Raw genomic sequence first — 13,777 nt, forward strand, 5'->3', positions numbered from 1 at the left:
AACCCTAACCCTAACCCTAACCCTAACCCTAACCCTAACCCTAACCCCTAAGTAACCCTAACCCTAACAAAATCCGAAGTATTCATGACAATCGATTCATTGCCGATTGTACTTGTATAGATCCTCACGTCAGATGGAGTTCCACTAGGCGCCCAGCACAAAGTAGTGATTCCGGTTAGGGGATTATTTAGCGACAACTCCTGACCAAAGTCACTCGATCCCCTTTGAAAGGTAGTATAACCGTTGTGGACCGAGATATCAAAATCCTGAATGCAGTATGATATGGCGCATTCAGTCACGTGCTCTATGTAAATTCCTGGTACCATATTAGACTGATTTGCGATCTTGTCATCATCGAGACCAAGAGAGGCTTCAGCCAACACCATTTGAGGCCTATTAATGTTTAGATAAGTCTTATTATCGTACTTATCGTCCTCATTGTAAACTTCCCAAATCATAGCTGTTTGAAGATCTGTATTCGAAATAGTTCCGTCTGCAACATTGAGGGTGACAGTAGTTGCGGATGAATGCCCTTGTGGAAGCACGACCTCACATTTACCCGAGTAACTACCGCTCGCGTTACCCGTACTATTCCATTCTGGAGTAGGGCAGTTGAGGGTTGCAACAGACGTCAGATCAGCACATTTATTGCACATTGCGAGAGACTTGTAGATTGGCCAGGTACAGTTGCCCGAAGGGCATTGAGGTTGGATGCCAAAATCAGAGGACCAGACCCCAAGATAGGATGCACCATTCCAGTCGGTTTTGGATACGTTGGCTGAATCGAAGTACTTGATTTGAGGTGCAAAGGCAAGATTTTCAGAACCCGTTGTGCTTGTCGTTTGAGGCTGATCTGCGATCGATTCGGTCGGGTAACTCAAGATCTGCTGAATAAATGGGTCGAATGCTAACATGAGGACCAGAATGATGGCACCGAGAGAGACTACCGATCGGCCTTTGTGATGCCCCAAGAGGGTGATGGAACCTAATGGCCCCCGACTGGAATCCTCAAACACTACTCATATTATTAGAAAATGTCTCTCATCTTACGTTATTCATAAAGAGGGTTATCTGCGTACCTTGCATTGCAACAAGTTCCTTACGGTCTTGGAACCAAACCCATTTTAGTTGGCTGATTGCCTCACCTACCGCAAATACCAAGGATGACTTGGACGCGGTCGCCAACATGGAAACTATTGTATTGAGGGATAGGTCGTAGGAGATATTCGGTCGCTTTTTTCCGTTAAACGCGATGAGAACTGCGACGATAGCGATGAAGCACGCGGTAGAGAATATCATCGATACAATCTCTAGAACCCAAGAATCCAACATGAATGATTTCCACGAGCTCCAAGCGCATCGCTTCCGGGACGGCTTCGCTCGCGAGCTCTCTGACGAACACTCACCCTCTAAGAGCACCTGGTTATTTACATCCTGGCCCTCTTCGTTGTTGGTTGCTGAAGATAAACCTTCTCCGACTGACATTGCTATGTCGAGGATTTGGATGCGGGTTATGTAGAAAAAGCTATAGGTGCAACCATGGGTTATTCCAGTGAGATAAAGGCGCTTCAGTACTCGAGAGTCTACTGCAAACAGCCTGGTAAGCCGAGCCATCCTATCGGGCGAACACGAAATCCCCCTTTGCATAGACTGAGCCTCACGGAATACTTGGCTCCGCACGAATGACTTGGCAACGCCGGACACCCATTTCTAATCAACGCTAACCAAATGAGGTTAGTTGTGCGAGGGTGTCTGAACCATAATCTTGACATGAACTTTGATTGGTTGGCAACTTCCTTCGAACCCCATACAATGTATGTATCTGATAGAAAAAGATTTTCGGTGTCTAGCACTGGAGTAGAGGGTTCTAAGAGGATTTAAGGGTCCAGGGGTTCATAAAGGTCTCACACCACCTTTGGTGTTGCATACGAATCCGGTGCCATCGATAGATACCGAAGTCATTCCCCTTATCCTATCAAATAATGGTCCAGAGAAATCGGATAATAGAGCTGTTTGTCCTTATACTACATCTTCATACCTTGCAGACGGCAGCAGCATGCTATACATCCGATGGAACAAAGGTTACGAATCCCAAATACCAACCCTGAATTTCAGCTGAGAATGAGTTCTCCATGTGCTGCAGACTGAACGACACGGACCCGGACCAGTGTCTTCAGAACGGACTATGCTACTGGACAAGTCGAAATGAATATTGGAGGGACTATTGCACTGATAAAACCTGGGATAGTCCAAATTGTCTGTCCCACACAACGTGCGATTCTGCAGTAAGTAATCAACATTCCAAATATTACTCGCCGCCTGTCACTAGCAGTGCGGTTAAGAAGTTGTGGGCCCGGAAAAAATACGATATACTTATTATTGCTCAACTACAGAACGGAGGGTCTTCAAATGGAACCGCGCGGCTTTCCAAATGCAACGACGGGACATATTGCTGTGGCTTGACAGACAGCTGTTGCACAGCGGTTGGGGAATTTTCACTTGCAGAGACGATAGTCACCATAGGAAACGAGTCCAGCGTGGCTACCGTCACTGCAGCAACCACAGGGGGCTCAGCAGGGGACAATCACGAAATTGTTGCAGTCGGAGTAGGTGTAGGCGTTTCTCTGGGGGTTCTCTCTGTCGTATTGCTAGGCGCAGGTTTCTTGTGGGGGAGGAGGAAATCAAGGGCAAAATACGAGGGCTTGCCAGTGCAAAAGCCTGTGACAGCTCCTGAGTGACACATTTATGTTCGTTGCTCCCGAACCTCATGGCTCAAATCCTATTTACGAGGCCAACAATTCCCAGATAGAAATCCCTTCTGAGCTGCCAGTGCCAGGGGGCAAGTAACGCCCCACCCTCTACTGGTAGTATCTCAGACTGAAGAGGGACTCAAATGAGCTTGGGTATGGTACAAGGACTGGCAATAATATATGTACGATGTTTGGAGAAGATTGAATGTATGTTCAGGAAATGAATTATTTACATAGTACATAATTGTTGTTGCCGTGGAAAGTGACCAGTGGCAGGGAGCAAGAAATATCAATAAAATAGCTTCAGAGAAGGAAAAATGGATGTGATTCGAAGTGAAAAGAGGAAGTGGGGTCTACGGACGAAGTAAACCAGGTCAGAGGTGCCTGGAATGCAGCCATATTGATGGAGGCCGTAAAGATCTACCAGGAGTGCAAAGTGCACGCGAGACAGGGTGAGCCACTCATCCTGCACCCGCCTGCCTCGCCCGACTGGCTCAGCCTCCCACTCAGCTGTGGACTATAATCTCCGCTAGCTCGCCATTTTGTATGGACATTGGCTACATAGTCAATCATTCCAAATACCGGCCCGCTTGGCAGAACAAAGCCGGAAGCCTTGCACAAAATGTTGCTGCCTGGAAAGTCTATCAATTTGACCAATAAGCGGTACTTGATTGAGCATTTCGGCATCCTCTTGTGTCTGGTTTTACCGGACCAAGCTCTTTGGTCCTAGACATAGCATCCCAGGGTGCCGAATAAGCGGCCATTAAAGGCTTCCTTTGGCCTTATACGGCTGGTATCGATCACCTGGTTGACATGTTTCGGTACTGACCAAATACGTCCCGTATGCTGAGCCCCATTTCTATACCGTATAGCTCTCGGGTGGGAGTTTGAGGTTGATATCTATCTGGCTAATTGTAATAAATGAGAGAATCATTGTCTAACGTAAATCAACCGCTGGGAATTATTTCTTCGGATACTAATCACTCTGTGAGAACACCGCTAGAATAAAGACCTATGGTATTTGCGATAGTAGATAACCATACAGGATAAGGTCCATAGTCTGTGCTCGGTACGGCCATAGCCTGGACTACTAACACAAAAGATGTAGAAATGCCGGGCCATAATATATAATTAAGTAAGAATAGGTTATTAATGCTTGATGAAGTTTGACAAGCGGGGTGATACTAGGGGGCCAACGTCCAAGAGCTATGGCGAGACGCAGGTATATGCGACAAAATAGCGGATATAAAAGTCTATATATCTTTATTTAGCACCCTGAAGCCTGTTATTTACGATTAGTATTTTGACTATAAGGAACTTAAACATTGTGCTTGGACACTTCCAGTCAACATACACAGGGATAGGAGATATTCAGAGACAAACTTATATTTTAAATATATTAGCTAAATTACTAATATTTTAGGTATTAGGAAGGTGTCCTGTATACTTTCAGCTCGTAATAATAGTATAATATTAACTTAGATATAAATATCTTATCTTCTATAGGCTTGAGGAAGCATAAATTTACTAAATGTTACAGTCATACTTTGATTTTCTTGCATCTCCCGGGTTGTTATATATATCCTGATTAATTTATTACTAGATTATACAGCTCTCTTTCTCTATACTTTATATTTCTATCTTATCTTATCTAAAGCTGCGAGTGGATTTCCCGCACCGTCTGGCCCATGGGATCGGGATGGCCGCCCTGCTGCAGTTGCTGGCGGTGGTGGTGGATGCACCAGGCGGCGGGCGACGCGATGTTGAACACCATCTGCATCAGCCGGTCCGCCCCAGCCCAACCCAGCGGCGCCTTGTCACCCTAGCAACCTCCAAATATCAAGAGCTTATAGCTCAAATCCGGCAGAATTTCAATGCTCGTGGCCCAGCCACGGGCCGAATCAAGGTCCCACGGGACACCCATGCCGATATGGATCCATTGGTAGCACATATTCCTTTGTACCGCCCAGAGCCGCGAAGTACCTTTAGACGCTTAGAAACCCTTCGACCCTCATGCTTGTTCATTGTAGGCGAGGCCACATTTTTGAACATCGATGAGATCCATGAAGGTGTCAGGATATGTGGATCGGGTATCGGTGGGAGTGGAGGAGTGTCTGAGGGGAGGGTTAAAGAGGTGATTCTAACTGGACTGGGGCACTTGATGCCGTTCCAGGAAGTCAAGACTGTGGCAGAGACATGTGTGACTTGGCTGCAGCAGGAAATGCATCGATTCCAGCGAATGGAAAGAAAGTGGGAAGATGGAAGAAAAGGGATTAGTCATTTGATAGTAGAAAAGAACTGGTACAAGGTCCTGAAACCCATATCTAGTGGACGTGGTAAAGGCCAGAGAAAGGAGAAGCTCTAGAATTGACCGGTTGTATACACGTTACGGGAAGTACTTGACATTATCACTTAGATGAGCACAGGAATTTTTACTTATTCTTCAGATCCACGACGCAAGCAGTTTGATTTTTTTCCCGCCCAGGCTATACATGAAAACAGATTTTCTCAGAGGAGCTTCTAATACCGAGGCCATCGTAAACTGGTAAATGAAAATTTGCCACGGGGGACGTGGGAACACAAGCTATTGGCAGATCTACCGAGTCAGAACTTATGGTCCCACAGACCCAGACGATGTACACGTGTGCTCGGTGAACGATAATTGAGTACTCCACTCTAATGCAACGAACGATATGTATGTGGAAAACTTACGATTTGACGTGTTAGTCATGTAATATTTGCGACTTTCTCTATCTATTTTCAACCCGATCGGAAAAGGCTATGTCTGTGAGTAGGCCAACGAGAGTCTCCTACATTAAGCACAAGTGGGCCAAATGCGCACAACTAACCTCTTTCAGACTAGTGATACCGGCATATCAACCATCGAAATTGCTCGGCCCCCGGCAGCCGAACACTTCTTAAGTCCGTGTCTTGATTAGGTCAATAGCAAGTTATCGTGACTGAGATTAAACTAAATCCGTGTCCAATAACCGTTGAAGAATCTATTAATGAATAAGACCCTAGGATAGTAAAATCTACACCAGTCCAGGTTTCACGTGCGAGCAATACGCTGTCGTATATAGAGGCGCACAGTTCTCACAGCCCAGAACAGATCATTTCAGCCTTCCACTATCATTTGTGAAAGACCTAGATCCGACAGTGCATTTGAAAAATGGTGTCCTCAGAGGACCTATCTTTTCCAGAACAAGTCAACAGGGTAGTGATACCCCATACCGCAAAAACAATCTTTACGAAACGTCTTATCCTACGCCCACTGTCAGTGCTGGATGCGGAAGCCCTCTTTCAGCATAGAAGCAGACAAGATGTTGCGGAATGGCTGTAAGTGTCATCAATAATTGTCTGCTTTGGACTGGGAAAGGAGATAGCTAAAAACCTGATTTGAAAACCTAGCTGGCCTCAAATTGCACATAGAGATGTTCAAGAAACAAGAGACTCCATTGCCCAGAAGACATTTCAGACGCCCGACGCAAACGGGACTATTGGACTGCAATTTTCGTTCGCCATTGTCATTGCAAATGATCCAAATCAACCTGTAATAGGAGCACTTGGAATCAATGCCCTTCATCCAGCCCCTTCTATAGGGTACTGTACTCACCCTGATACGTGGGGAAAAGGCTATGCGAGCGAAGCTGTCGCTGGGCTTGTTGAAGCGTGGTGGAGCCTTCCAAGGAAAGAATCCCTTCAATCGGAGCGACTATTCTCTGGTTGCAAGAAGTCCAACTTGAGAAGCTGCAAAGTTCTCTTTAACAATGGATTCAAGGTATTCAGAGAGGTAGCGATTGGAGAAGATACTGCTTTATTATTTGACTTGGAAAAGCCAGCTAAGGAGAGGGAACTTGCCAGTTTGGATAATGGTAGAGGTTTGGAGGAAACTCAAGATCCGTATACTTCAAATCTAAGTTCGATACAGTATAATCAATGAACTCCCTATATCTGCTTCTGGGTCAGTTATTGTCTAATTCGAGGATCAATGGCTGGTCTTCAATTTTAAGCCGTTGATAGATCAGACAGTATACCTACATAGGGATATGTATCTAAAGGAGCCATATGATGCTATTCCCGGTTTTATAATGTACTACCGCATCGCCACCCACTTAGCATGACACGTCCATCAGAATCATAATATTATAACTTGACATGTAGATTCTTAGCCACTATTTGTATTCCATAATTTGCCAAGTGCTCTTCAAGATCCACGTGATTTATACAATGAAACAGTAGGTAGGGTTGATTTCCTTCTGTGGCTGCATCGTAGCGGCCGTCGCTGTTTTTGTGGAATTTTCCACTAACGGGCCCTAGGGTTGCTTTTATAAACACTAGAAGAACGCCTTGAACGAATTAGCCCGTTCCCCTGCAGCAAATTTAATATCATGCTTTCAACGTTGTGCGATGAACGCTCCTTCCCAAATCAATGAGCCCTTCCCAGAGAAGACTAGAGAAGATTTGTATTTATTCCCACCTTTGGTATCTAGAGCTGCACCATCTGTAGTGAACTTCTTCAACTAAAGCTTCCGAGTTGATTGAACATTGCAGATGGCCACTTCCATGAGTCGATCAAAGAAAGAGCAGCTTCAAAAACGCCTCAGAAACATTTTACGTCGCCACAATGATTTCTGGCGCCTCTACTCGATCAAAAGCTGGTTGGTAATGGAACTGCCAAATGGCCAACAAATGACTTACTACTCTCATCCCAATGCTCCCCCTCCCACCGAAAAGGATATGGTAAGAACTTCGATCGACCAGTCGTTGCTAAATATTCTATGGTGCTAATACGTTACATGTACAGAAAAGTCGCCTCCAGCACAACGTCCATATGACCCCTGCCGACTATCCGGCAGAGGAATCAGATAAGCCGATGACAAATAAACAGCCGGAGACCCGTTTGGTCGCCCATGCAAATGGTGTATGGCATTCTCTGTCTCGCATTTTAAGAAGTTACCCCAATAAAAAGGTCGGCACAACGCGCAGTAAATAGCATTCCCATAGCTCATACTATTGGTGATTTGATATGAAAACTTTGTCATGCCCCTCAATATACCAAAGAAAGTCTAAAGTGATCTGCGTATTCTGCGTATTCTGTAGGTTTGGTTTTCTGACCTTTTTCCTGTCTACAGATCAAATAGCCATCTCACCAGCGGTGTTGCCGATAACAGCGACTGTGAATTCTTCCGTGAATAGAATAATCCTGCGAATAGTCTGCCCCTTGTGTTAACGAGCTTTCGAAGACAATAAAACGTTAATATCAGGGTGGTGGCAGGGTAAGTTACCTGATGGCTGTGGGATTGACATCTTGACCGTATCAGTATTATACATGTACTGGCTTAGGATATACATCAACTTACTTTCTGTTTGTCTTCTGTGAGAAACATTTTAGGCAAGGTGCCACCAAGCTGTCGATTTTTCTTAGCCGCGCAAACCCCCCGTAGCAAATACATTTTCTATCTTACCGCCATAACCATGAGCGTCAAGAATACGCCAATGAACCTGTGACGCATTATTGTCTTGCCTTCAGACAATACACACTACCTCTAAACCGAGAATGGATCATGATTCTTATATAATGGGCTTCAAGTCCTTTTACCGCGCTCTGGGGGCGCATTCAATTTTCTGATTAACAACTCGTAGGTGCATTTGGCCAATTCTATACCACAATGAGCTCCTCGAATGATCAGATTAGCACTCATAATGGTAAGACCGAGAACTACTGATGATACGATTGCATCCTAATGAGCTTTGCAGAATTGCTACACAGACTGAATTCCACTCCTGTGCTTTCACCAACGATAAGATGGGGCTTCAATGGCATTCGAGCAATGGTACGGGGTCAAATCAATTTAAATCGGCGCTCTGGCATGGAAATGATCTCCGAACGACCAGACACTAGTCCATAAAAGGCGATTTGTGCGAAAGGCTTGTTGCGCCTCCACCTTAGGAGCCACCTATTTAAAGATTTCTACTGGTAGAATCCTCCAGAATTATCTATCAGTCACCTGGACGTAATACGGACCGGTGTGCCATTCTGGTAAAGAATGGCGCCGAGTGCGGTTTCCGGACCTGGCCGACCAGCGGACCGCCAACTTATATTATTTACGATTCCTAGTTTGATGATGTTTCAAGTTCTAGTTTCCATGACATATTATGCCCTGTGATACAGTTAAATTCGCCACAAAGGCAGCAGGTTCACTCAAGTCTTCATCGGATTTACCTAACAGTCACGGGAAGAGATCATCTGACCCAGATGACTATTTGAGGGATTTGGATCGCTTGCATTCGAAAGAGATGCATTTCCCCCTAGAACACAACCAGCTCCAATGAACCAACTGATGGACAATGAATACGAGCAAGACCAAGGCCAAAGTATCCGATATTAAATTGCCAACTCCAAACAGCATAATTCTCTATGACATAGCTAGGTATAATATTGATTGCGAAGCAAGTCGGTGTAAAGCAGCCGCCCCGAGGCGTGGGTCCATTCAGTCGAGACCGAGCCCTGTATAGAGGCGCCGGGGTCTTGGATAGTGAGAATAAACCAAGATGGCAAGGGTAGTAGGCCGGGGAATCCTGATTTTTTGGGTTACAGTCGAAGCCGTCCCTCATCCGGTCAGTTGCAAAAAAAAAAAAAAAAAAAAAAAAAAAAAAAAAAAATTGTCAATGTCTGCCGACAACCCAATATAGGAATATGTCTTATGTCTTGTCGGCCTAGGATCGATGGTATTTTGTGTCAATCATAAGGCTGGCGGCTAGCATGGCGCGCCCAGTAGCTCGAGATTTACAAGACTTTTGCTCCTCCGAAGTTGTCTGAAGTTAAAGATGAGGGGTTATGTTATTTGGAGGCCAATCCATAGATTTATCCAATTGATTTCTTAGGAGAACCCAACACTTCTGACGCAACGCAATTAATACTAAACTGGGCCGATGGTTAAAACGGCCCCCAAGGTTGACGCGTCTTTTAAATGTACATGCACGTATTAAGCTCCAGCACCGAGAGGCTGAGTGTGGATTAGAGAGATTTTCTCCTCCGTTCCCATTCATTCAGAATTCACATTAATTGTACCCTCATCTGCTGTATGTAGTTAGAGCTCGGGTCTATACGTAAGTACTAGGGCTACGTATTTAATCCACTAGGCGCAGTTCTTTTACTTCTTAAAGCGTATCACTTCCCTTGGTATTTTTGTGTCAGAGTAGTTATTATGCCTGCTTATGCCTTCTTATAGACATATTCTTGCTAATATCTATTTCAATTGCTTCCTTCGAGCCCGCCTGTGCCACTATGGCTGGCCCTCCTACCACTTATCTACTAAGGCGCGATCGAGTCGAAGCCATCAGGTACGCAAATTGACGCTGAGCCCCTTCACATTAGCGAGATATACTAACTGGTATTCGCCGCATATAAAGACTTGGATCCCAGCATCTAGCGTGGCAACAGTATTTGAATCATCTTCTTCACCCTGATATACCCATCAAGGATAACACGACGATTGCGGACATTGGGGCAGGCACAGGGTAATCATGGCGAACTCAAATCTATTGGAAGGCCAGTGCCAAGGCTAATGTAGAATATTCTGTTCACAGAATCTGGGCCATCGAGGTAGCCAATCAGTTGCCCTCGTCGCAGGTAACAGCATTTGATGTCGCTGACACACACTTCCCGAGTCCAGAATACTGGCCTTCCAACGCAAAGTTCGATTTGCTTGATTCACTGCACGATGTTTCCTCAGAGCTAGAAGGAAAGTTTGATGTGGTTCATCTACGCATGTGGGCGTTTGTTGTCCGTAATGATGATCCTAATCCACTGATCCAGCATGCCGCAAAATTGCTAAGTAAGTCTTCTCTATACGTGAAAAGGAAAGAAAAAAGACCTCGTGTTGCTGATTCCATTTTCTACTTCTCAGAGCCTGGGGGCTATGTCCAATGGGAAGATGCTCGGTTCGAGAGCATTGTGGTCAAAGGCGAACCCGCAGTTCAGTTCCGGCAACTGATGAGACAGATGAGCAAAGCCGCAAGGCTCAATTTTCAGTATGATAAACCATTACCACGCATTTCCGCCAGCCCTCTTCAATGAAGGTATACTGCCATCACAAAATGACATATAACTGACTTGTTGGCTCTTTCTGGGCTGAATTTAGGTGGCTTGAGGAGCTCGATCAGCGCGTGAAGTGCGCGGGTGCTCAGCTGGAAGTAGTCGACTTCCAGAAGCAACCGTGGAAGTCAAATCATATTCCGCTGGTTATGGATACATTTTTAGTAGCTCTGGAGAATAGCGGTGCAAGTCTAGGCAACTTAAAGGGGGTTGATCCGTCTGTACCAAGCTCGGAGGAATGGATGGAGGCCCTAGAGGCCTTGCACAAAGACACCTGCAAGCCTAGTGGCAGTCAGCTTTGCTGGCTTCCAGTTACTTTGTTAGCCAGAAAAAGTGGCTAATTATTACAATTGTTAGTTATGGAAACAGGGCTATACTTTGCAACGCCCTTCCGTCTGTCACTCAGCGTTTTCATAGAAGACAACAATGTCCAAAATAATGCTGCTAAATTAAGCCTAATACTTGCCCCGTCAATTAGGGTCGCTGCTGGGCTGGAGTGACCTCAGCTCGGACGGCCCTCGCGCTAGGAAGTAATACACCAGGTGATGCGTTCCTTCCGGCAGTCATCACACCCTTTCTTCGGCTTTTTTTCGCCTTATTAAATTTTGGTACAGCGATCGGCAAATATGCGGTCATTTTTGATAACGACAGGGTTTAAATATACATGGCTTGAATCGGATAAATAAACCAGGATGTTTACTCAAGAGAGGACACTACTCATCATCATCTCTACAACTGCATAAAAGAGGGGTACCGACCAAGCTTCGCCTTAATCGCTAGTGTATTGTGGGGCCAGTATATATAGCTCATGTGGAATTTTAGAAAACATGCCCCCTCTGGCCAATATTTTGAACTTTCCACTTCCAAAGCTTAGCCGTTTTGGGCCTTAGCGGGAGAAATGTATAAATTGGACGAAGATATGGCAAACAAGCTAGACCAGGATATGAGTGTGAGTTTCGGACCCTGGAAAGAGGGGTCATGTCCCGCACTGACGTCGGTAAGGGAGGGGACTTACCGGCGATAGTACCAACATTCAACTCCACACACGTCCAGATCAATTAGGGAACAAAGTTCCAGGTAATATCTTCGGAGCTCAAATCAATGCGGAGCAAGCAGACCACTTGAATAATGGAGATGATCGTAACACTAGTTAGTGATCATGGTCAGCGCACTAAAACGTCCCCACCCGGGAGCCAAAACACGTACAGGCTACCTATTAGATGGTCTCCCAGAGATGTCTGTACCTCATCACGTTCGACAGTGCATCGAGTTGTTACGCCAGACACTGATATGTCAACCAGGTTTGACTGTAGAGCTGAAGAACGAGACTTTAGGTGGTGTAACGGGATTCGGTACTAAGCACCAGTGCAAAAGTTGGCATGATCTAACCGAATGGATGGCACATTGGGAAGTACATAGACTTGATCCAAGCTCAGTTAAAGCGAGCTCCCATGCATACTACCATAGCTAGCACCATGTGCTCAAGCACTAAATTTTTAACCATTCGGCGAAATATGCATCAGCGCACGTCCACACAAATCAACTCTACAATTAACTTTAGATTACATTTTTCAAAATTGACGATTCACCTTCTTTAATTTATATCCCTAATTCACTGTCGATGTACATGGCATTCATAAGATAATTGTATAAAGATTAGAACCCCTTATTCAACAGCGGATTCTTCAGTGCGTGAATTTCACCCATCCCCACATTCCGCGGCTTTAGTGGTTCTCGCAAGAGGTCGAAATCGACACAGCTTCTTACAGGGATCTTTGGATTGAACACAGGCTTGTCCTCGGTCTCTATCCAACGGAATATCATCAAATAGGTATCGGCATTGTATTGAATTGCCTGGCGCAGCATATCAAGGCAATGGCCTGGTATGTCCGGTATTAGCAAATCGATAATTACACAGTGGACCATTCGTTACACTTACTCGTATGTGATTGGAACTTGTTCCATTCATGCTCGGTGAGATTTGGATAGTAGTGGTCTTTGTGGGTCTATCGGAGGAGAGTATTCTGTGTAGATACTACATCAGCATCCCGGAATTACCTCAAAGCCCAGCTAAGCGAGGATGAAGTGGAGACGAACTGGGGCCAGATAGGAGGAGCAGGGGGCGATCAAGAACTTGTGGAGAGTAAGTGATGGGGACTCAAGATCTATTGCGTGTTCGTATTCGGGTTTGGCTGACGATATACGGGTGTAAACAGAATGAGGACGTGCCAAAGTCGGAGGTGGAAGGAAGAGCTCGGCGATATGGCCGTCAGAAGAGTTCTGGGTCTTACCGAACACGAGGATACCATGAGACTCGTGTCTTCATCGACCAGATACCGTTCGCGACCAGGGGGGACTCCTCGGGTCACACAACATGTGAAGGGCTTCTATCTTCGTAAAGTCAAGTGATTTGCGAAGGAGGTGAATAAAGATAGGATCATACAGCAGAAAGGTGGAGAGAGTGTGACAGACGGCGAAATCCTCGACTTCCCTGCGGAAGAATCTACATAAGTGGATTTTCCAATGATATCAGATATAGTATGAGATGCCAGTGACAATCATGACTTAGTACTCTTTTTAGCACCTGATCAGTAGCGGTATTCAGCTAGATACATGGCGGTAGCGCGATAAAGGGATCTCGTTCTTACCTCGCTTCTCGCCCTTTATCACGCACTACTTACCCTACCTACCTATATGCGCGAAGATCCAGAGTCAGAGGTTGTAGAGGAAGGGGAGGACTGGGGTTGTTAGTGAGGGGGCATTTGGGTGGTTGAAAATGGGAGGAGAGATATGGTGGATGTGGAGTGATGTGGCTTGATATACTCCGTAGTGGGAGAGAATCAGGATCCTTGCAGCTGCATGCATGCTCCGTACAGCATGTCAGTATCTTGGTGGCTTCCCCCCTGGCTGCATCATCTATATCCAA

The 13,777-nt window shown here is 45.5% G+C and overlaps 7 protein-coding genes across 7 annotated transcripts; 4 read left to right on the forward strand and 3 right to left on the reverse strand.

Moving 5' to 3' along the window:
- Positions 1-47: 47 nt before the first annotated feature.
- Positions 48-1,492, reverse strand: ASPVEDRAFT_154024 (DUF3176 domain-containing protein; the record flags this gene model as incomplete). The annotated part of the gene is made up of 2 exons (XM_040808388.1): positions 1,080-1,492; positions 48-1,015 (listed from the first exon to the last, which is right to left on the reverse strand). Exons 1-2 carry the CDS (start codon positions 1,483-1,485, stop codon positions 48-50), a joined length of 1,374 nt encoding a protein of 457 aa, XP_040671658.1. The 5' UTR covers positions 1,486-1,492.
- A 961-nt stretch (positions 1,493-2,453) lies between these two features.
- On the reverse strand, positions 2,454-2,816 carry ASPVEDRAFT_45344 (uncharacterized protein). Its single transcript, XM_040813264.1, has one exon. It carries the CDS (start codon positions 2,741-2,743, stop codon positions 2,585-2,587), a length of 159 nt encoding a protein of 52 aa, XP_040671659.1. The 5' UTR covers positions 2,744-2,816; the 3' UTR covers positions 2,454-2,584.
- Positions 2,817-4,449: 1,633 nt separating this feature from the next.
- Positions 4,450-5,115, forward strand: ASPVEDRAFT_32241 (uncharacterized protein; the record flags this gene model as incomplete). The annotated part of the gene is made up of 1 exon (XM_040810583.1): positions 4,450-5,115. The coding sequence occupies one exon, from the start codon at positions 4,450-4,452 to the stop codon at positions 5,113-5,115; it is 666 nt and encodes a 221-aa protein (XP_040671660.1).
- An 807-nt stretch (positions 5,116-5,922) lies between these two features.
- Positions 5,923-6,693, forward strand: ASPVEDRAFT_32242 (GNAT family N-acetyltransferase; the record flags this gene model as incomplete). The annotated part of the gene is made up of 2 exons (XM_040810584.1): positions 5,923-6,089; positions 6,162-6,693. The coding sequence occupies 2 exons, from the start codon at positions 5,923-5,925 to the stop codon at positions 6,691-6,693; spliced, it is 699 nt and encodes a 232-aa protein (XP_040671661.1).
- Positions 6,694-7,288: 595 nt separating this feature from the next.
- ASPVEDRAFT_75128 (uncharacterized protein) lies at positions 7,289-8,064 on the forward strand. The gene is made up of 3 exons (XM_040816287.1): positions 7,289-7,493; positions 7,558-7,674; positions 7,854-8,064. The coding sequence occupies exons 1-3, from the start codon at positions 7,305-7,307 to the stop codon at positions 7,947-7,949; spliced, it is 402 nt and encodes a 133-aa protein (XP_040671662.1). The 5' UTR covers positions 7,289-7,304; the 3' UTR covers positions 7,950-8,064.
- A 1,977-nt stretch (positions 8,065-10,041) lies between these two features.
- ASPVEDRAFT_87227 (class I SAM-dependent methyltransferase) lies at positions 10,042-11,351 on the forward strand (the record flags this gene model as incomplete). The annotated part of the gene is made up of 6 exons (XM_040818014.1): positions 10,042-10,097; positions 10,167-10,274; positions 10,344-10,591; positions 10,664-10,787; positions 10,898-11,142; positions 11,209-11,351. 6 exons carry the CDS (start codon positions 10,042-10,044, stop codon positions 11,349-11,351), a joined length of 924 nt encoding a protein of 307 aa, XP_040671663.1.
- Positions 11,352-12,410: 1,059 nt separating this feature from the next.
- ASPVEDRAFT_308049 (uncharacterized protein) lies at positions 12,411-12,959 on the reverse strand. The gene is made up of 2 exons (XM_040810389.1): positions 12,949-12,959; positions 12,411-12,875 (listed from the first exon to the last, which is right to left on the reverse strand). Exon 2 carries the CDS (start codon positions 12,775-12,777, stop codon positions 12,508-12,510), a length of 270 nt encoding a protein of 89 aa, XP_040671664.1. The 5' UTR covers positions 12,778-12,875; positions 12,949-12,959; the 3' UTR covers positions 12,411-12,507.
- Between the last annotated feature and the right edge of the window lie 818 nt (positions 12,960-13,777).

Source organism: Aspergillus versicolor (genome assembly GCF_001890125.1).
Source record: "Aspergillus versicolor CBS 583.65 unplaced genomic scaffold ASPVEscaffold_10, whole genome shotgun sequence".
Taxonomy (NCBI): domain Eukaryota; kingdom Fungi; phylum Ascomycota; class Eurotiomycetes; order Eurotiales; family Aspergillaceae; genus Aspergillus; species Aspergillus versicolor.